The sequence below is a fragment of the Bos mutus genome, chromosome 5 (assembly GCF_027580195.1).
Source record: "Bos mutus isolate GX-2022 chromosome 5, NWIPB_WYAK_1.1, whole genome shotgun sequence".
In the NCBI taxonomy this organism is placed as follows: Eukaryota; Metazoa; Chordata; class Mammalia; order Artiodactyla; family Bovidae; genus Bos; species Bos mutus.
Window position 1 is genome coordinate 45534342 of NC_091621.1, and position 19462 is coordinate 45553803.

At 52.1% G+C, this 19462-nt stretch overlaps 2 protein-coding genes across 2 annotated transcripts; both read left to right on the forward strand.

Moving 5' to 3' along the window:
- Positions 1-225: 225 nt before the first annotated feature.
- On the forward strand, positions 226-4222 carry IGFBP6 (insulin like growth factor binding protein 6). The gene is made up of 4 exons (XM_070370844.1): positions 226-755; positions 2731-2870; positions 3029-3148; positions 3916-4222. The coding sequence occupies exons 1-4, from the start codon at positions 428-430 to the stop codon at positions 4039-4041; spliced, it is 714 nt and encodes a 237-aa protein (XP_070226945.1). The 5' UTR covers positions 226-427; the 3' UTR covers positions 4042-4222.
- A 1267-nt stretch (positions 4223-5489) lies between these two features.
- SOAT2 (sterol O-acyltransferase 2) lies at positions 5490-15891 on the forward strand. Its single transcript, XM_005902147.2, has 15 exons — positions 5490-5598; positions 6036-6091; positions 6897-7033; positions 7371-7430; positions 7779-7886; positions 9555-9831; positions 10250-10319; positions 11096-11180; positions 11689-11734; positions 11945-12074; positions 12689-12786; positions 13871-13969; positions 14486-14621; positions 15144-15289; positions 15503-15891. The coding sequence occupies exons 1-15, from the start codon at positions 5490-5492 to the stop codon at positions 15551-15553; spliced, it is 1608 nt and encodes a 535-aa protein (XP_005902209.1). The 3' UTR covers positions 15554-15891.
- The last annotated feature ends 3571 nt before the right edge of the window (positions 15892-19462 follow it).

Sequence of the window (19462 nt, forward strand, 5' to 3'; positions counted from 1 at the left end):
CCTGGGTCTCCTTCACCCGCCACACACACCCCCGAACTGGCTTTCAGATTTCCCCCTCATCCCAACTCCGGTCCTCTCCTGCTTCCACCACTTCCCACCCTCCAGGGCCTCCAGCCAGCTGTCCAGCTCCCAAATTCCGGGCGAGATTCCCGGGAACAAAGCAAGAAAAATCAGAGTAATTTGGGAAGAAAACAGAAACTGGGAAGGGAGGAGGTAGAGAAGAGTGGGGAGGACCCAGGTGGAGGGGGGGCCTCTCCAGTCCCACCCAGTTTAGGGAATGCCCCTGCCTTCTCCACACGCCCCCCCTTCACCTGGCTCTTAAAGGGCCCGGCCCCTGCCGGCGGCTACTTAAGGCAGAGGGGCGGCGGCGGGCAGCAGCTTCGCTACGACTGCTCTGGGAGGAGTGGACGGGGCGAAAATCCTGACCATGACCCCCCACAGGCTGCTGCCGCCACTGCTGCTAACTTTGCTGCTCGCTGCCCGCCCAGGAGGCGCCTTGGCAAGGTGCCCAGGCTGCGGGCAGGGGGTGTCGGCGGGTTGTCCAGGGGGCTGCGCGGAGGAGGAGGATGGGGGGCCGGCGGCAGAAGGCTGTGCGGAAGCTGGGGGCTGTCTCAGGAGGGAGGGGCAGCAGTGCGGGGTCTACACTCCCAACTGCGCCCCAGGACTGCAGTGCCAGCCGCCGGAGAAAGAGGATTTGCCTTTGCGGGCTCTGCTGCAGGGCCGGGGCCGCTGCGGCCGGGCGCGCACGCCCTCGGGTGAGTCCGCCGCGCCCCGCCCCTGCCCCGCCCACGGGAGCCCCGCAATTCTGCAGACTGGGTCCCGAGGGATGAGCTCGGCCAGATGGACGCTTCCTTCTCCCTATCTCTGGCAGATTCCAAGCAGTGCCTGCTCCCCTCCTTGTCTTTTCTTCGCCCTGACACCCTGACTTTCCTTTCCCATCCTGAGCTCCGGGAGGGGGGTGGGAGGGGGGTATATGTTGGGGGGTGAAAGGGCAAGTGCGGGGAGCTCCTACAAGGCTGGAGTGAGGCTGCCGGCCCTAGGGGTGAAGCAGGGAGATGTCTGACCCGGCAACCTTTTTTGCCCCCTCAGCCTATTTTCTCTTGAGGGGAAAGGGAGAGTTGGAAGGGTTTAGGGACTTGCTGTATGCCACAGAAGCCCAGCTCCTTCAGCCCTAGACGCCCAAGCTGGAGAAAGCACCCAGACATTGTTCCCAGCTTCCACTTAGAAAAAGAGGGAAGAGAACTCCAGACTCCCAAACCCTGAACACACTGAGAAATATCTCCTTTTAATATCAGGGTGACCAAAGCACCTGAACGTAGAGTGAAAAATAGAAGATGGCTCAAATCCAGAGCTGTTTTAGACTAGACTAGGGTCAGAGGGTTGGCGCTGGCCCTCTCCCCCGCCCCCAGGGGGAGGGTTAGAGGTGGGAAAAGAAGGAATCTGCCAAATCAGGGTTATGATTTAAAGCTTTTCAGAACCCTCCACCCACCTCACCGCACCCTAAGCCAGAGAGGAGAATAGAAGGCTGAGTCATTGAGTGGGTGGGACAGAAGTGAGTCAGAACCTGAAAGATGGGGGGCAGCAGGGAGATGCGGAGAGCAGGAAATGTAAAACGGCCCCCACCCCAAGGGCATCTGAGCGCTTCCATGGGAAGGGATGGGAAATCAACTTTCAGTTTCTTTCAGTCCCAAATGCCTGGGTCCAAGCTGCTTGGGGTTCTCCTGGAAAGTGGTGGTCTGGGTGGGTCAGAGGAGGCAGCTGGCAGCATGGTCATGGTAGGATACTGAATAGAGAGAATGAGAGGCAAGATCTAAGAAGTGTGGAGGAAGAAAGATCAGATTTGGGGTTGCAGAAGAAATGGTTCTTGGGTTTTGAGATGGGAGCAACTGTCTAGGCTTGAGGTCTGGGGGCTGAGCAGAGCTTGTCTTTGTGCGTGGAGAGGGAGAGACGTCACTTCAGGGCTCATAATATTTCATTTCTAGCTGGGGAAAATTCCAAGCAGCGCCAACTCTCCTCCGTGTCTTTTTTTCACCCCGACACTCTGACTTTCCCTTCTCATCCTGAGCTCTCCCCAAGCCCCCCAGTACCGTGCGTGAAACTTTTTTCAGAGAAGGGAGCAGCCCGCAGGTTGGAACCTTTCATTTCTGCACCTTTACAGTCTGCTCTCCTTCCACCTCCTGGTTAAGGGCTGAATTGCACAGGTTCCTGGGACCGCGGGAGTTGAGCTTGGCTGAGCCTCAGGGGACCAAAAGGCCCCCATTGCAGTGCCCCTAAATTAACTGTGTCTCCGGCCTGGGAGGGCTAGGCTGAGTCACATTAGGGTCACAGGGAGGACACACATTCCACTTGGGTCCCTGCTGACCCGCTCGCATCGTCGTTTCTCTTCTGCCCCATCTCCCTGGCTTGGTGCGCCCCCTGCTGGCCTCCTGTGGAACAACCAGGCCTTTTTACCCAAAGCCCCAAGGCTCTCTGTCAATGCTTGTACGGTATTGATTTTCGCTTTCCAAAGTACTTGTCTTTTATAAGCCTTAAAACTAGCCTGGGGATATTATCATGAAAGGTAATATCACCATTGTTCAGAGAAGGAAACCTAGGCCTTGAGAAGGTAACGGTGGAGCCAGACTCTAAGCCCCATCACTGCTCTGAAAACCCCGCTCCTTTCCACTTGACTCTGTTTGACATCTGGTTGATTTCCGGGCTCTTCTTCCACCATTCCCCTTGCGGCTGTAGGAGAGAATCCCAAGGAGAGTAAGCCTCAAGCAGGGACCGCTCGCTCGCAGGACGTGAACCGCAGAGACCAACAGAGGAACTCGGGGACCTCTACCACTCCTTCCCGGTCCAATTCTGGGGGCGTACAAGACACTGAGATGGTGAGTCTGGGGCTGGCAGGGTGCAGAAGGGGTGGGGAGCCCTGGAGATTCCCCTCTGAGACCACTCCCTTGGGCTTGCCAAAGTCTCCCATCCCAGTCCTGGGAGCCTGGCTGGTGGGCCCAGCAGGCTCTGCAGCGGAGCTGTCCCTCCCCCCAAGGGTCCCTGCCGCAAACATCTGGACTCCGTGCTGCAGCAACTCCAGACCGAGGTCTTCCGCGGGGCTCACACCCTCTACGTGCCTAATTGTGACCATAGGGGCTTCTACCGGAAGCGGCAGGTGAGGCCATTCCTCCCCTCCCTTGGCCCATAGTACAAGATGATTGGGTTTTACAGAGTTGGGGATTTACAGAGTTGTATAAATGAGACGCTGCCCTTCCTTTAGGGCTCTCCTAGCTTTAGGGCCACACATAGAGAATAGCCGACCGCAGCTGTGGGAGGGGTTAGATTATCTAAGTGAAACTGAAAGTCGCTCAGTCCTGTCTGACCCTTTGTGACCCCCATGGACTGTATAGCCTGCCAGGCTCCTCTGTCCATGGGATTCTCCATGCCAGAATACTGGAGTGGGTAGCCGCTCCCTTCTCCTAGGGATCTTCCCAACCCAGGGATCGAACCCAGGTCTTCTGCGCTGCAGGCGGGTTCTTTACCATCTGAGCCACCAGGGAAGCTCTTAGATTATCTAAGGAACATCTAACTCTGAGAGAGGTTCACATAAGCATCAAAATCACCCTGCCATGAACATCAGTGGCAGAGCCCCGCCCGCAGAGCCTGAGAATTTGCATTCTAATGTGGCCCCTAGTGATCCTGTTGGTTCAGAAACCACACTTTGAGAACCATGGCTCTAGCCTAGAAGAACGGGCATGCTCTGGTGGGTGGAGAAGAGAAGCCACGGAAGGGAAGCCAGTGGGGCTCACTATCCTGAGAACACTCAGATGTCTCCACAGACTCAGACTCAAGAATCCACAGCCCGTTCCCAACCCCGGGGCCCCTCCCATCTCTCCCGCTGGAGCCTCGAGGCACCTCTGATCCCTGTGCCTCTCTCCCCAGTGCCGCTCCTCCCAGGGGCAGCGCCGAGGTCCTTGCTGGTGTGTGGATCGCATGGGCCAGCCCCTGCCCGGGTCTTCAGAAGGCGGCGATGGAAGCTCCCTCTGCCCCACCGGCAGCAGCGGCTAAGCCTGGGCTGGGGGCTGCAGGGCCACTGGCAGGAGCATGGGGCCGTCCTCTTGGTTATTTGTTGAGTGATGGGTAACTACACGTTCAGGCCCTGCCCCGCTGTCCCCCTCACCCCTGGGGCCTCACATGTGGAAAGATTGTTGGTGTCGGCTTGGGGTGTTAATAAAGCTGTGTTGGGGGATCTCTGGTTTATGTCTCTGTGTTCACCTCTCACATTTATGGAGTCACTGGCCCTTCTTTCTACCTCCGCCCAGCCCCCCCATAGAAGCTCTCTTCTCTTGTGGACTGCCCTCAGTCCTTCCTGCCACACTCGGAATGACAGAGACAGCCACTGGTAGAGGTTTCACAGCCTCAAGCTTCACCCAACTGCCCACCAGGGAGTGGGAAGCAGAAGATGGGGGTGGGGAGACGTTGAGGCCTTGGCAGGCCTTGGTCTGAAGTTTTGACCTTGTTTCTACCATTGATCTTTGGACATAAAAGGAGAGGAAGCGTTAATAGTTAATCCCCACCAGGAGCTCAACAAAGAAAAACTCTTACCCTTCTGTTACTTCATATTAAAAAGGGAAGGGAATTAGTATTTATTGTGTTCTTGCCATGGGCCATGCCCTGGACCATGTGCTTTTACCTGGACTACTTCATTTTGTGCTTACCTTGTGAGATAGGGACTTTTGAACCTGTTTTTCAGAGGAGGAAACTTCAGCTTAAACTATTTGGGTCCTTTGCCTGAAATTCCACAGCCAGCAAATGATCGTGGAAGGATTGAAATCTGGTTCTTCCATACATGATAGTGCTGGGCATCCCCAGGTGCTGAATAAGTTTTTGTTTTGTCTCCTTTCTGCTTACCTGCTAACCCAAGCAGGTGTAGGGAAGAGCTGGTGTCCAGAGCCCCCAGCCCCCAGCTCCCCGGAGGGGCCACAGCCCCTCAGTTGTCACAGGTACCCACCTCATAGAATAGTCATCATGTGCACACAAAGCTGTGTTGACAAGTTTCTTTCACACACCTTATGGTCTCAGGGAGCTGAGTGCCCTGATACCTGAAGATGTTGCTGACTCCTCCCCAACCTTCAGCCTACTGAGCAGGTGAAGCAGCCATACCAGGTGATAAGCCTCAGAGGAGCAAAGTCCCCCTCCCCATGACGTGTATGGGTGCAGAACCCCCATTTTTGTGGGAGAGAGCTGGGCATCTGGATGGTGGCCGAGGGTGTTTGTTGGTGGGGGTGGGGTGGGGTAGGGAATCTCTTGTGACAGCCAACAAAGCAGAGCCTATAGCTGAGATGGTTCTGCCTTCTGGATGGGGATAGGGGATCAAATAACCTATAACCCCTCCTCCTGAAAGGACTTTAGTCTTTGGTGCTGTCAGAGGTACCGAGATAAGCGCTCAGCCAGGCAAGCTTGCAGGAAGGGAGAAAACACTGATCAGCTGCCACTGCCGGGTCAAGACTCACATCATGGAGCCAAGGGCGGCCCAAGTGCAGAGAAGAGAAAGGCTAGGAAGACAGCAGGAGGACCGGCCCTCCAGAGAAGGGGAACCCCGCTCTGGGGGTGCAGAATGTCCAGGTGGCGTTGGAGGTGGGGTTACGCTGGCGAGAGGGGGCTCCTGCTATCTACCTTCAATCCTTCCTGCAGACCCCAGCCTCTGCCTCCTAACTCCCCAGCTGGGGAAATAAGGAGAAACGGGCTATTCAGTGCCTTCCCTTGTCTTTCTGACTCTTTTTCACTCCAGTCGGTGATTAAAGTAGCTTCTTGTTCCCTGGGTACCCTGTTTCCAGTAATGTCATCAGGCTCCCCGGTTGCCAATGATCTGCTCACCCCCTGCAAAAATACCCTCCTTCTGATTACCCCCAGCCCTCTCCCCCTCCCTACCCCGGCCATGGTACTAGACATTGACTGGTTGTGGGGAGGGGAGGCTGTTGAGCACACAGAAAGCGAACTTGCTGGACAGAGAAAGCCTCTGGGTCTGCACTAGACAGCAAAACCCTAACTCCTTTTCCCAGGAAACGCGGAGGTGCACAGAGGCCCAGATTTGGTGCAATGGACCCAGCATATGCAGGTGAGGGATGTCGGAGGTCAAACGGACGGTCCGGGAGTGGAGGGAGCAAGGGGTGAGGACTGGTTTGGTGATAAAGACAATTTGTTCTTGGGTTCAAACCTCTCAGATCAGGGTAGCTGCTGCTGCTGCTGCTAAGTCACTTCAGTCGTGTCCGACTCTGTGCGACCCCATAGACGGCAGCCCACCAGGCTCCCCCGTCCCTGGGATTCTCCAGGCAAGAACACTGGAGTGGGTTGCCATTTCCTTCTCCAATGCATGAAAGTGAAAAGTGAAAGTGAAGTCGTTCAGTCGTGTCCGTCTCTTGGCGACCCCATGGATTGCAGCCTAACAGGCTCCTCCGCCCATGGGATTTTCCAAGCAAGAGTACTGGAGTTGGGTGCCATTGCCTTCTCTGAGATTAGGGTAGAGCTAAGGGTTAAGACGGAGGAGTTTGAAGCACAGGTCATCAGGGGAGGGACCCAAAGTCTGCTGGTAAACAGTCTTCTGTTAGCAGGACTGGAGGTCAGGAGAGGAAAGGCTGGGGTCAGGGAGGAAAGAGTAGGAGCAGAGATGACAAGGTGGTTGGGGGTCAGATCCAGAGACTGAAATCCTCTTTCCTGCATCCTCACGGCTGCCCTGGGAAACCAGAGGGAGTTAAATTGCAGGAAAGGGGGACCTCTGGGCAGGAGCCCTGCTTGTTCTTCTGTCCATCTTGGGCCCTTAGCAGTGTGCCTGGCATGGAGGGAGGCTCGGGAAGTGTTTGGTGAATGGGAGGAAGGCTGACTGGATAAAGGGACTGTGCACCCTGCCCTGCTTTGTCCTGCAGGCTGTAAAGACACAGTTGCTGGAGCAAGCGCAGGGCCAGCTGATGGAGCTGCTGGATCAGGCCATGTGGGAGGCCGTTCAAGCTTACCCACTGCAAGACAGACCAGTGCCCTCCATCCCTCCAGACTCCTTGCGCAAGTAAGAGTCTCAGGAGCCGGGGGCTGGGGAGCGGCTGTGTACCCTCCTCCATCATAAGGACTATGAGCCACAGATGGTATCTCCCGGGCCCTTTTCCAGCATGGATATAACTTTGACTTCAGTCTTCCCTCGTCGCCTCTGTCTTCCTGACATTGACTACTGGGCTTTGCTCTCCATTGGCCATGAGCTTTTCACCTCGTCCTGCCTGCTGGCCCTAACCCTGACCTTCCCCTACTACTGCCCTTGGCTCCCAAGTAGTGACCTCCTGCAAAGCCCTACGCTCTGCTTATAGCCTTCTGCCTTTGGTTCCTAACCCAGAACAACTGTCTCAATTCAGGACCCGGGAGCCGTCCCTGGGGAAACGAAAAGTTTTTATCATCCGCAAGTCCCTGCTTGAGTAAGTCAGGGGTGAAGACAGAGGATGGGGAAAAAAGAAAGAGCTTTGTCTGGGGATCCAGGACACCTCATTTGTCATCCTCAGGCTCTAGGTGGTTTGGGAGAGGATGTGGAAATGGTTTCTAAGGTTCTGTTTCTCCTTTTGCCCTGGGCGTAATCGTGGAAGAAAGGCCACCAGGATGAGAGTTGTCTGGGCTGGAAGGGCTTTGGACAGAAGTCCCAGCCGTACCACAGCCTGTCCCTTCAAGTTCCCAGTCGCTAGGCCCCATCCCCACTGTGTGCAGTGCCTGCGCTGGTCTGCACCACCTCAAGGACTCTCCCACTGACATTCAGGGCCCTGTCCTTCCAGCGAGCTGATGGAGGTGCCGCACTTCCGCACCATCTACCATATGTTTGTCGCCGGCCTGTGTGTCTTCATCATCAGCACCCTGGCCATCGACCTCATTGATGAGGGCAGGTAGGCACCCCTCCCTCTCATAGGCCCGCAGACCAGATCAGAGCACCCGGGCTCCTAGAACTCCACCCACCACTGGGGCCCCACAGAGCAAGTGCATTTGATTATTAGACACACATCAACATTGCTTCCAACCACCTTCCTACCCCCAAAGCCCTCTTAGATTTCCCTGCACAGCCTTGGATGGCCTTTGGTCTGTTTACCCAGGATCAGTCCCCTGGGGACACTAGGCCCCCACTCACATCCTCTGGAACCCTTGTCCTGAGGCAGACATGCGTGTACACGCACTCGTAAGTGTGGTTCCCACCTCACTGCTCTCACACACTCCATTCCAAGACAGTGCTTTCAGTTCAAGCAACCTCCAGTGAGTTCCCGAAGTACCAGCCCTGGGGGCCAGAGGACGGGCCATGCCTCTGTCTGTGAGGCATTCCCAGTCTTGTGGGGAAGACGGATGTATGCACACAAGAGCCCAGGTTTCCCTACAAAACCCCTTCCCTCTCTGGGATGAGCCTTAGGGGACTGTGGACCCTTGGGGGTTTGGATTTGCATGATCCCGCCTCACCCTCCAGATAGCTTGCTGCTGCTAAGTTGCTTCAGTCGTGTCCGACTCTGTGCGACCCCATAGACGGCAGCCCACCAGGCTTCCCCATCCCTGGGATTCTCCAGGCAAGAACACTGAAGTGGTTTGCCATTTCCTTGTCCAATGCATGAAAGTGAAAAGTGAAAGTGAAGTCGCTCAGTCGTGTCCGACTCTTCGCTAGATAGCTTAGGAAGCAGTAAAAGGAAAAGGACCAAAGATTTGCAGGTTCAGCAACAGCACTTCCTTTTGATAAAATTGTTGTCAATCCTTATAATTAAGGATCAACTCTCAGTAAATTTTCAAATATATGCAGAGTGACTCCTCCACCATCCCCTCTATCCCAGATCACTCCCCAGAGGTAACATATTTAACAGTTGTTAAGAGTTTCTCTCCAGGGCATTTTCCATGCCTCCACTTCCAGATGTAAGAACCAAGGGGATGTATTGGAGGGGGGAAGGGAGGGGCTTACATTACTAAGATACTTACTGTACCTTTTGCTTCCTTTTCACTCCCTAAAGACCCACCTTAGAGATCTTTCCATGTTGCTCCATTGATTTTAATGGCTGCAAAGTCTGAAAGTGCCAGCTTTTGATCATTTAGTTCTTTACTAATGGATTTATAAATCGCTTCTAATTTACCATTACAAGCCATGCACCCCTTTTCGGCCACACTGTGTGGCTTACTAGATCTTAGTTCCCCAACCAGGGATTGAAGCCGAGCTACCGCAGTGAAAGCGCGGAGTTCTAACCACTGGATCTCCAGGGATTTCCCGAACTATATACAATATATATATTATATGTATATATATAATTTTACACTGATATATAATGTTGACAATTTTATTTGGTTTTGGCCGTGCTGGGTCTTCTTCGCTGCATCCAGTTGTGGGGAGCAGGGGCTACTCTAGCTTGGTGCAAGGGCTTCTCATTGCGGCGGCTTCTCCCGCTGCAGAGCACGGGCTCAAGGCCCGAGAGCTTCAGTACTTGCAGCAGGTGGGCTCAGTAGTTTGTCTTCCAAGAGCTCTGACTGCAGAGGAAGGGGACAAGGATGGGCCTCACGCTTGTCTACTTTGTCGCCTTCCCCACTCGCAGGCTGATGATGGAGTTCGATCTACTGACCTTCAGCTTCGGACAGCTGCCCTTGGCTCTGGTGACGTGGGTCCCCATGTTCCTGTCCACTCTGCTGGTGCCCTACCAGGCCCTGCGGCTGTGGGAGAGGCCCCAGTCTGGAGGGGCCTGGACCCTGCGGGTGGGCCTGGGCTGCTTGCTGCTAGCTGCCCACACCGTGGTGCTTGGCATCCTCCCAGTCCACGTGGCAGTGGAGTATCAGCTCCCGCCAGCCTCCCGCTGTGTCCTAGTCTTTGAGCAGGTAGGTGGTGGGCAGGACCAATGGTGGGGTGGGGCCCCTGGGAGAGAGGGCACTGGATACTATATTGGTGGGGGCAGAGCTAATTATCAGGGGCAGAGTCCTTTGGAGAGATTTGAGCCAACCAGCAGTCTCCAAACAAATGTAAACAAATGGACACTGCTATGCAAATATAATCATATAATCGAAGGGAGTTGGCGACTACAGGCTCTGCCCTTTCTGGTACTCCTTTACCCTAGATTCATCCCATCAGCCATCTGTGTTAGGCTATAAGACTGTCCAACAAAAAGATCAAAGTATGGGCTTTGACCATACAAAGTTTACAGTCTGCCCCTCTGCCTGTGTAAACGTGAACACAGAGAGGTTAAGTGATCTGTGCAAAGTCCCACAGCACCTTAACCTCTTTTCTATTCCGCCTCAGGTCAGGCTCCTGATGAAAAGCTACTCCTTCCTGAGAGAGACGGTACCTGGGACACTTTGGGCCAGAGGAGGTGAGGCCTTCAGCGGGCGCTGCTGTGAACTCAGTCTTCTTGGTTGGTTGAATTAAGCCAGCAGGTGCAAGAGCCTCATAAAAGCTCCAACTTTCTAAGCCCATCTTGCCCACAGGGCACACCTCCAGCCGCCAACTGGGCTCTCTGGGCCTTAGTCAATCGGCATTCTCTTAGGTCCCACTTCTGAGAGGCTGCTCTACTGCCCAGGACTTCTGGCTCATCCTAATTTAGACCCAGGGTATGAGAGCCTTATATGAGAAAGTCAAACCAGAAGGAGAAAGAATCGGGTGGTGGGACTTGTGGGTGCCAAATGAAGCTCTGGCCACAGTAGGTCTTGTGCCAGAAAAGGAGGGGGATACCTGGAACAGAAGCAAAAGGAGGCTGTTGAAAGGCAGGTTCAACTCCTCCCCCCACCTTCAGATCCCCTATCCAGGTGCTGACCCACCCTACACCTCTATCCTCTCCAGCTCTATTCACCAGTCGCGCTGCCCTTCCCTGGCACCCCGCCCACCTGTGTCCTCTCTCCCTTCCCTCTTCACTGACAGCCCCCTCTTACTCCTCCTCAGGTGAGGGGATCCGGGCCCCCAGTTTCTCCAGCTACCCACCTTCAGCTTCACCTCCTCCCCCCACCTTCAGATCCCCTATCCAGGTGCTGACCCACCCTACACCTCTATCCTCTCCAGCTCTATTCTGTGCTGCCCTTCCCTGGCACCCCGCCCACCTGTGTCCTCTCTCCCTTCCCTCTTCACTGACAGCCCCCTCTTACTCCTCCTCAGGTGAGGGGATCCGGGCCCCCAGTTTCTCCAGCTACCTCTATTTCCTCTTCTGCCCCACACTCATCTATAGGGAAACTTACCCCAGGTAAGAGCCTGCACCCCCTTCCCCACATGCCCAGGCCCACCAGGGACCCAGCCCTTCTACTCTCCTCTCCCTGAGGTGTTTAGTCTCAACCCAGACACTGGCCACTTTCTCAGGAAGCACCTCACAGTAAAGATGGGAATAAGGGACAGATATGTTACCCCTTCTTCTTGCCCCAGCCCATGGTGATGCAAGGGTGACTGACTGTCCTGGTTTGCCCACTACTGCCCCAGTTTGCCCAGCATTGCTCCAGTTTTAGCACTGAAATTCCTATGTCCTGGGAAACCCCCCAGTCTGGAGCAAACTTAGTGGGCGCTTAAGCTAAAATTCCACTTGTCATCTTTGTTAAGGAAGATCCAAAGTGTTCTAGATCCCCACCTCCACAGGTAATCCTCCCAGGCCTCAGCAATTGAGGGAGCTGTGGATAGAGGGCCCCGGATGCTATGCCTGCAGGGCAGGAACAAGACAAAATGATGAGAAACATACTGTCTCCATTCCATTGCTGCAACAGGACACCCAACGTCAGGTGGAATTATGTGGCCAAGAACTTTGCCCAGGTCAGCAGACAGAGTCGAAGCGTGGAGTACCTGTGACTCATGGTGGCTGAGGGGGCATTTCTGGGAGCAAAGTAGGGGAGGCCTGGGAAGAGGTCAAAGGGTTGTGCAAAGAGAAGGGAAGGCAGATGCTGGGCCAGAGTCCAGTTCCAGAGGAAGGGGGCAGTTGCCAGTGTCTTCTCTCAAAGTTATGTGTCCTCTGCCCCTCTCCAGGCCCTGGGCTGCGTGCTCTACGCCTGTTTCATCCTGGGCCGCCTCTGTGTTCCTGTCTTTGCCAACATGAGCCAGGAGCCCTTCAGCACCCGTGCCCTGGTACTGTCCATCATGCATGCCACCTTGCCAGGTATCCCCACTGGAGGCAGAGCTGCGGAAGGCTGCACCCTGGAGAAGGCTTAGCAGGGGGCTCCTCTCTCCTCTCACTCTTAGTTTCAACACCTTCTCCCTCTGACATCTGCCCGCTCCTGTGGGTGCTCACTGTCAGAGTCTCACTTCAGACTGGGGCTTCCCTGGTGGCTCAGCGGTAAAGAATCTGCCTGCCAGTGCAGCAGACACAGGTTCGATCCCTGGGTCGAAAAGATCCCCTGGAGAAGGACATAGCAACTTACTCCGGTATTCTTGCCTGGAGAATTCCATGGACAGAGGAGCCTGGCGGACTACAGTCCATGTGGTCGCAAAGAGTTGAACACAACTTAGCGACTAAACAGTGGCAGCACTTCAGATTGCTGTCCTCTCCCCAGCCTCTCCCAACAGGCAGAGGTTTTAACATTCATCTCTGTGTTCCAACATCAGGCATAGGCTTCATAAGCAAATGGACTGAATGAATGAATGCATAAATTAGTGAATGATTAATAAGTGATTGGTAGGTTGCTGGGTGAGGGCTTCCTGGGAGGACCCTGGAGGTTCATGGGGGACCAGGGAGACCAGTCTGACGTGCAGCCCCTTGTCTTCACTCCCCAGGCATTTTTATGCTGCTGCTCATCTTCTTTGCCTTCCTTCACTGTTGGCTCAACGCCTTCGCGGAGATGCTACGATTTGGAGACAGAATGTTCTATCGGGTGGGGCCTGGACCGGGGCCACCTGGGAGCTGGATGCAGGGAGAGCTAGGGAAGGACGTGGGGGAGGATGGTGGCTATGTTGGTTCTCACCTTGATACCAAACCAGGTGCATTGGCCCAATTCTAAGTCAAACACTGAGACACCGAGATTTACAGCAGAGAAACGGTTTCTTCAACAAGTAAGGAGAAGTGAGAACAATCGCAGATTTGCTTCCCCAAAGGCCATTGAGATATTTATAGGATAAAGAAGCAAGGAGACCTTAGGCTCGGGAAAAGTGATTGGAGGTAGAGAAAGGGTGAGGTAATCAGTGTTCTGCACAGGTGTATCTGAGTTACATGCTTCTTCATGGGATGCATGTTAAGAATGGAGACACTTGGCATGATCTGAGGGTGGAGTGTTTGGCTCTCTGATGTCAAAAAGTCATTCATCCAACAGCTTTACAGGCCCAGTTTTAGGGTCAGTGGTCCTAGCCAGTCTTAGCCCACTTGAACTAGACAGGAGCCAACTTCAAGTTCCTGGAAAATGTATGCCTCCTGTTGCTATAGTGACCCATACATCAGAGGTGTTATCTGTACGGGGATGGGTAAGGAGTCAAAAAAAAGAATAAAATAAGGCTTTGTCAGTGAAGGCAGGTTACAGCAGAAGAATTTTTAACAAACTGTTCCCTTACCTGCTATTCTGTAAGACAAGCCCAAGAATTTCTGTTAGTCACCAGTTTCTGTTAACCCCAAGGGGCACGATTTCAACCTCAGCTGTGCTGTCCGTCTCCCACAGTGAGAAATGTGCTCCTCTGGGTATGCTTATAATGTCACCCGTCCACCTCCTGACCAGCCAGGGCTCACTGCTTTTGTGGGGATGGTACTTTGGAATCTTCTCCTGAGAGTAGACAGGGAGGGTAAGGGCCCCAGGGCCTGAGGAGGGAGTTAGGCGGATGCTTGCTGTCTCTCTCCTGCCGGGAGCCAGCCCTTGCAGAGAACACAGCCAGGGAGTGGGGAGCAAGGACGGGCAGCTGGGAGCTGGGCAGAGATGGGGCCCTGATGATCACCTCCTCCCCTGCCCTGACCCCATCCCACCCCACCCCCAGGACTGGTGGAACTCAACATCCTTCTCCAACTACTACCGCACATGGAACGTGGTGGTCCATGACTGGCTGTACAGCTACGTGTATCAAGATGGGCTTTGGGTACGGGCTCAGCTCCCACAGTTAACAGAACCTCTCTGGGACAGCCGCTCTTTCCCTTTCTCTGCACATTCCATTTTTTCTAGACCTAAGGGCCCCTTTGACTTTCACCTCCCTCATTCTACCCAACCCAGTAGGCAGAAAGAAAGTCCTTCTTATGATCTGACTTCCTTCCTTCCTTGTCCTCAACTACACCTCCTCCACAGGGCATGTCTCCCCTCCTTAGCCTTCTAAGGAACATGCATACAGCAATTTTCAGTTACCAAGAATTTTCCCATACTGTATAATCTGAAATGTAAGCCTGAGAAGTAAGTATTATTATATCCCCCTTTTGAAAGTGGCCTCTAAGGCCCAATAGACTAAATATAATGCTTTTAAGAAAGATATGTCAGCCTTTCTGATCCCAAAGCCCGTATTCTTTCCACCATACTGCATACCCTCTGGCTTCCTTAAGGAGGGGTTCTTTGCAGAGAGGGCTTAGGGAGACTCACTGTACCCTCCTCCCCCGACCCCTGCCAGCTCCTTGGTGGCCGGGCCCGAGGCGCGGCCATGCTGGGCGTGTTTCTGGTCTCAGCAGTGGTCCATGAGTACATCTTCTGCTTCGTCCTGGGATTCTTCTACCCCGTCATGCTGTTGCTCTTCCTTGTCTTTGGAGGTGAGCTTGGCCTCTGTATGCCCTTGTAGAGACATCCCGAGGGAAGAGTCTTGGAGATTCCAGACTGATGGGAGAGGCCACGTACCCAAGACCGAAGGGGGTGTGCATGCCTCTTGGGGGAAGGCATAGTGCTGTCTGTGAGAGTTGCAGGGGGCAGGGGACTTGGAAGCTGGGAAGGAGGTAGCATTGGGAGGCAGCACAGGGGTATCCTGGAGGGGAGTACAGTAAGAAAACACTTCTGGCTGGAGAGGAGTATCTGCGCAGGGCACACATAGAGGGAGACAAAGGGGAGAAAACTGGTGTGGGTTGGGAGGTTCAGTAAGGGAGCCAGGATAGTGAAGTGTATGTAACTGAGGAATCCTGAGGAATGCCTGAGACCTCCTTGTGTGCCTGGAGTTGGGCTCAAGATCTTCCTGAGTCTTCCTGTTCCAACTCTTTCCTGTGCCCTGAGATAAGAAGGCAGCCAGGAAGATAAATTACAGGTGTCTGGAGCTGAGCTGACCACCCTTCCTCCTGCATCAGGGCCACTGAACTTCACGATGCACGACCGGCGCACGGGCCCAGCGTGGAACGTGCTCATGTGGACCTTGCTCTTCCTGGGCCAGGGCATCCAAGTCAGCCTGTACTGCCAGGAGTGGTATGCACGGCGCCACTGCCCCCTGCCCCAGGTAAGTGGCCATGACCCCCCACCCCGCCCACTCAGCTCCTCACCCAGGAGGACACGCCTCCTCTCCCCAACAGCCAGCCCCCTATTGCTGCCCAGTTCAACAGCCATGGTCGGGGCCAGGGCCCGGTTTGGGGATGATGGGTTCCCGTGTCTTAGATGCATAGGGTAAGCCCTGGAAGGGATCTTATTCATAACTCACTTTTCTCTGGCACAGACAACCTTCTGGGGGCTGGTGACACCTCGATCTTGGTCCTGCCATACCTAAATGCCAGGGTACTGTCACTGCGCAGATGACACCACCAAGTTCTTCTCTGCCTGCAAAGTCTGAGACCAAGGCTTCTCTCTGCATTCTCAGACCGAGCTCTGAGTCAAGGGGGCCTGCCATGCCTGACCCCACCAGGGAACTCCAGGGACTGAGATCTGTGGACCTGTGAGCATAGACTCAGAATGGTGATGACTCTTGAGCCCCCATCCCTGTGGACTGGGCAGAGGGCCCCCTCTCACTCCATGGCTGTTCAGACTGGCAGAGACATGAAGGATCTTACAGATTTGGTGAATGTGGCTTGACTTAAAGCAAGCTGAGGTATCAAGGTCTGAGAAGGATTTGTTTCTTTGTACTCTTTCCAATACAATAATAAACTGTATGTATCACTTTTTATTCATTCATTCACTTGTTAAAGACCCATTTTTTTTGGCCACGCCACACAGCATGTGGGTTCTTAGTTCCCTGACCAGGGATCCAACCCACACTCCTTGCATTGGAAGCACAGAGTCTTAACCACTGGACCACCGAGGAAGTCTCTTGAAGATCCACTTTTAAAAACTTTTTACAATTGAAGTATAAGTTGATTTACAATGTTGTGTTAATTTTTGCTGTACAACAAAGTGATTTCTTTTTATATGTGTGTGTGTGTGTGTGTGTGCGCGCCCAAAACTCAAATTATATTCTTTTCCATTGGGGTTTATCCCAGGACATTGAGTATAGTTCTCTGTTGTTTATTCATTCTATATATAATATAGCAGTACCTGTTGTTTATTCATTCTATATATAATAGTTCATATCTCCAACTCCCAGTCCATCCCTCCCCAATCCATCCACCTCCTGGGCAATCACAAGGCTGTTCTCTATGTGATGACCCATTTTTTAAAAAAACTTTTATTTTATACTGGAGTATAGCCTATTGTGATAGTTTCAGGTGGACAACAGAGCAGCTCAGCTATACATGTGCATGTATCCAACTCCCCTCCCATCTAAGGTTGCTGTATGGCATTGAGCAGAGTTCTCTGTAATAGGTCCTTGTTGATTATCCATCTTAAATATAGCATTGTGTACATGGTGCCCAAACCAGTCAATTCTAAAGGAAATCAACCCTGAATATTCATTGGATGGACTGATGCTAAAGCTGAAGCTCCAATACTTTGGTCACCTGATGTGAAGAGCCAACTCACTGGAAAAGACCCTGATGCTGGGAAAAATTGAGGGCAGAAGACGGAGGTAACAGAGGATGAGATGATTGGATGGCATCACCAACTCAATGGACATGAGTTTGAGCAAACTCCAGGAGATAGTGAAGGACAGGGAAGCCTGGAGCGCTGCAGTCCGTGGGGTCAGAAAGAGTCACACATGACTTAGCAACTGAACAACATGTTGACGACCCACTTTTGACAGGCGTGATTGAAGAGCGTGCCTGCAAGGCAGGACTTTGTGATGGGAGGGGCTGAGGGGCTGAGTGACATCCTCCCTTATCTTTTCTCTGCCACCCCAATCCGCCCCAAACTCAAGTCACTCCTTCTTCTACCTCTACTCCTTCAGATCACATTTCCACAACCCTTTAATCCTTCTAATCCTGGCAACCTCCAGCACGTTTTCAGAGAGCACATAGCTGGCCTCCTTTCCTTCAGAGGACCCAGGAGAAGAACCTCCTATACAGACCTTAGCCAAATCTTTTAACTTCACGAGCTTCAGCTTCCACAACTATAAAATGGACATTTAGGGAGTTCCTTTGTAGTCTAATGGTTAGGGTTTGATGCTTTCACTGCTGTGATTTTCATTGCATTTGCCTTTGCAATTGTAGTTCAATTTCTGAACTTTCTATTGTGTTCCGTTTATTTATTTGGTCTTTCTTTATACCAGCACCACACTTTCATGATTACTGTAGCTTCATAATGTCTTGAAAACAGGTGGTGTGAGTCATTCAACCTTCTTCTTTTTCAGTCATTTTGCCTATTTGAAGTCCTTTGAATTTTCGTTATAAACTTTAGAATCGGCTTGTAAGTTTCTTTCAAAAAAAGAAAGAAAAGTCTGCTGGGATTTTGATTAGAATTACACATTATAGCTGTAGACCAATTTGGATAAAATTGACATTTAACAAAACTAAGTTTTCCCATCCATTGATACACTGTATCTCTCCATTTATTGAGGTCTTCTCTAGTTTATGGCAGTAACATTTTGTAGTTTTTAGTGCACAGGATTTGCACATTTTGTAAGAATCTCCCCTAAGTATTTCATGTTTTAATGATATTTTTAATTACAGTTTCTGATTGTTAATTGCTGGTACAGTGAAGTCAGCTCTTTTTCCGGCTGCCCTGGGTCTTCATTGCGGAGGATGGGCTTTCTCTAGTCGCAGTGAGCAGGGGTGCTCTCTCGTGGTGCACGGGCTTCCCTTCTGTGGAGCAGAGGCTCTGGGGCACACAGGCTCAGTAGTCATGGCACAGGGCCTCAGTTGCCCCCCCACCCAGCTGTGGGAATCTAAACTCCCCGACTAGAGATCAAATCTGTGTCCCCTGCCTTGGCAGGTGGACTCTTAACCGGTGCACCACCAGGGAAGTCCCAATCAACTGACTTTTGTGTATTATCCTTGCATCTTTAAACCTTGTTGAATGTACTAATTATTTTTAGGAGTTGCTTACTTTTGAAGACTGCAGAGGATTTTCTACAGAGATGGTCATGTCATCAGCAAATAAAGATAATTGTATTCCTTCCTTTCCAGTGTTAATGCCTTGTATTTCTTTTTCTCGCCTTATTGCACTACCTAGACCCTCCAGCGTTGGAGAGAAGTAATCATAGTAGACATCTTTGCCTTGATCTCAGGGACAAGCATTCAGATTTTCACATTAATGTTAGCTGTAGGTTTTTCATGGATGCCCTTTATGAAGTTTAGAAAGTTTCTTTCTGTTTCTAGTTTGCTAAAAATTTTTCTTTCTTTTTTTCTTACCAGAAATGGATGTTTAGGAAATTCCCTGGCAGTCCAGTAGTTAGGACTCAGTGCTTTCACTGCTGTGGCCTCGGGTTCAATCCCTCCTGGTCAGGGAACCAGGATTCTGCAAGCCATGTATCATGGCCAAAATATAAAATAAAAATAAATGGATGCTTAATTTTGTCAAATGCTTTTTCTGCATCTACTGAGATGATTATATATTTTTTCCTTTTTTAAACTTTCAGTATGTAAATTACATTGAGTTAACATTCTGGAATAAATCCTACATAGTGATGTCACATTTTAAAATGTATCATTTGTTTCTATTTACTAAATTTTAAAAATAATTCTGCATCTCTGTTCTCAGAGGCTCAATTCAGTTCAGTTCAGTCGCTCAGTTCAGTTCAGTCGCTCAGTCGTGTCCAACTCTTTGCAACCCCATGAATCGAAGCACGCCAGGCCTCCCTGTCCATCACCAACTCCCGGAGTTCACTCAGACTCACGTCCATTGAGTCAGTGATGCCATCCAGCCATCTCATCCTCTGTCGTCCCCTTCTCCTCCTGCCCCCAATCCCTCCCAGCATCAGAGTCTTTTCCAATGAGTCAACTCTTCGCAGGAGGTGGCCAAAGTACTGGAGTTTCAGCTTTAGCATCATTCCTTCCAAAGAACACCCAGGACTGATCTCCTTTAGGATGGACTGGTTGGATCTCCTTGCAGTCCAAGGGACTCTCAAGAGTCTTCTCCAACACCACAGTTCAAAAGCATCAATTCTTCAGCACTCAGCTTTCTTCATAGTCCAACTCTCACATCCATACATGACCACTGGAAAAACCATAGCCTTGACTAGATGGACCTTTGTTGGCAAAGTAATGTCTCTGCTTTCGAATATGCTGTCTAGGTTGGTCATAACTTTCCTTCCAAGGAGTAAGTGTCTTTTAATTTCATGGCTGCAAGAATTGATGCTTTTGAACTGTGG

Bases quoted from the DNA above. Each gene is read 5' to 3' on its own strand.
- SOAT2 (XM_005902147.2), top strand. From the start codon at position 5,490: ATGGAGCCAAGGGCGGCCCAAGTGCAGAGAAGAGAAAGGCTAGGAAGA. The intron at 12,787-13,870 runs GTGGGGCCTGGA...CCCCACCCCCAG, and splicing joins GAGACAGAATGTTCTATCGG to GACTGGTGGAACTCAACATC. The intron at 14,622-15,143 runs GTGAGCTTGGCC...CTCCTGCATCAG, and splicing joins GCTCTTCCTTGTCTTTGGAG to GGCCACTGAACTTCACGATG.
- IGFBP6 (XM_070370844.1), top strand. From the start codon at position 428: ATGACCCCCCACAGGCTGCTGCCGCCACTGCTGCTAACTTTGCTGCTC. The intron at 756-2,730 runs GTGAGTCCGCCG...TTGCGGCTGTAG, and splicing joins CCGGGCGCGCACGCCCTCGG to GAGAGAATCCCAAGGAGAGT. The intron at 3,149-3,915 runs GTGAGGCCATTC...CTCTCTCCCCAG, and splicing joins GCTTCTACCGGAAGCGGCAG to TGCCGCTCCTCCCAGGGGCA.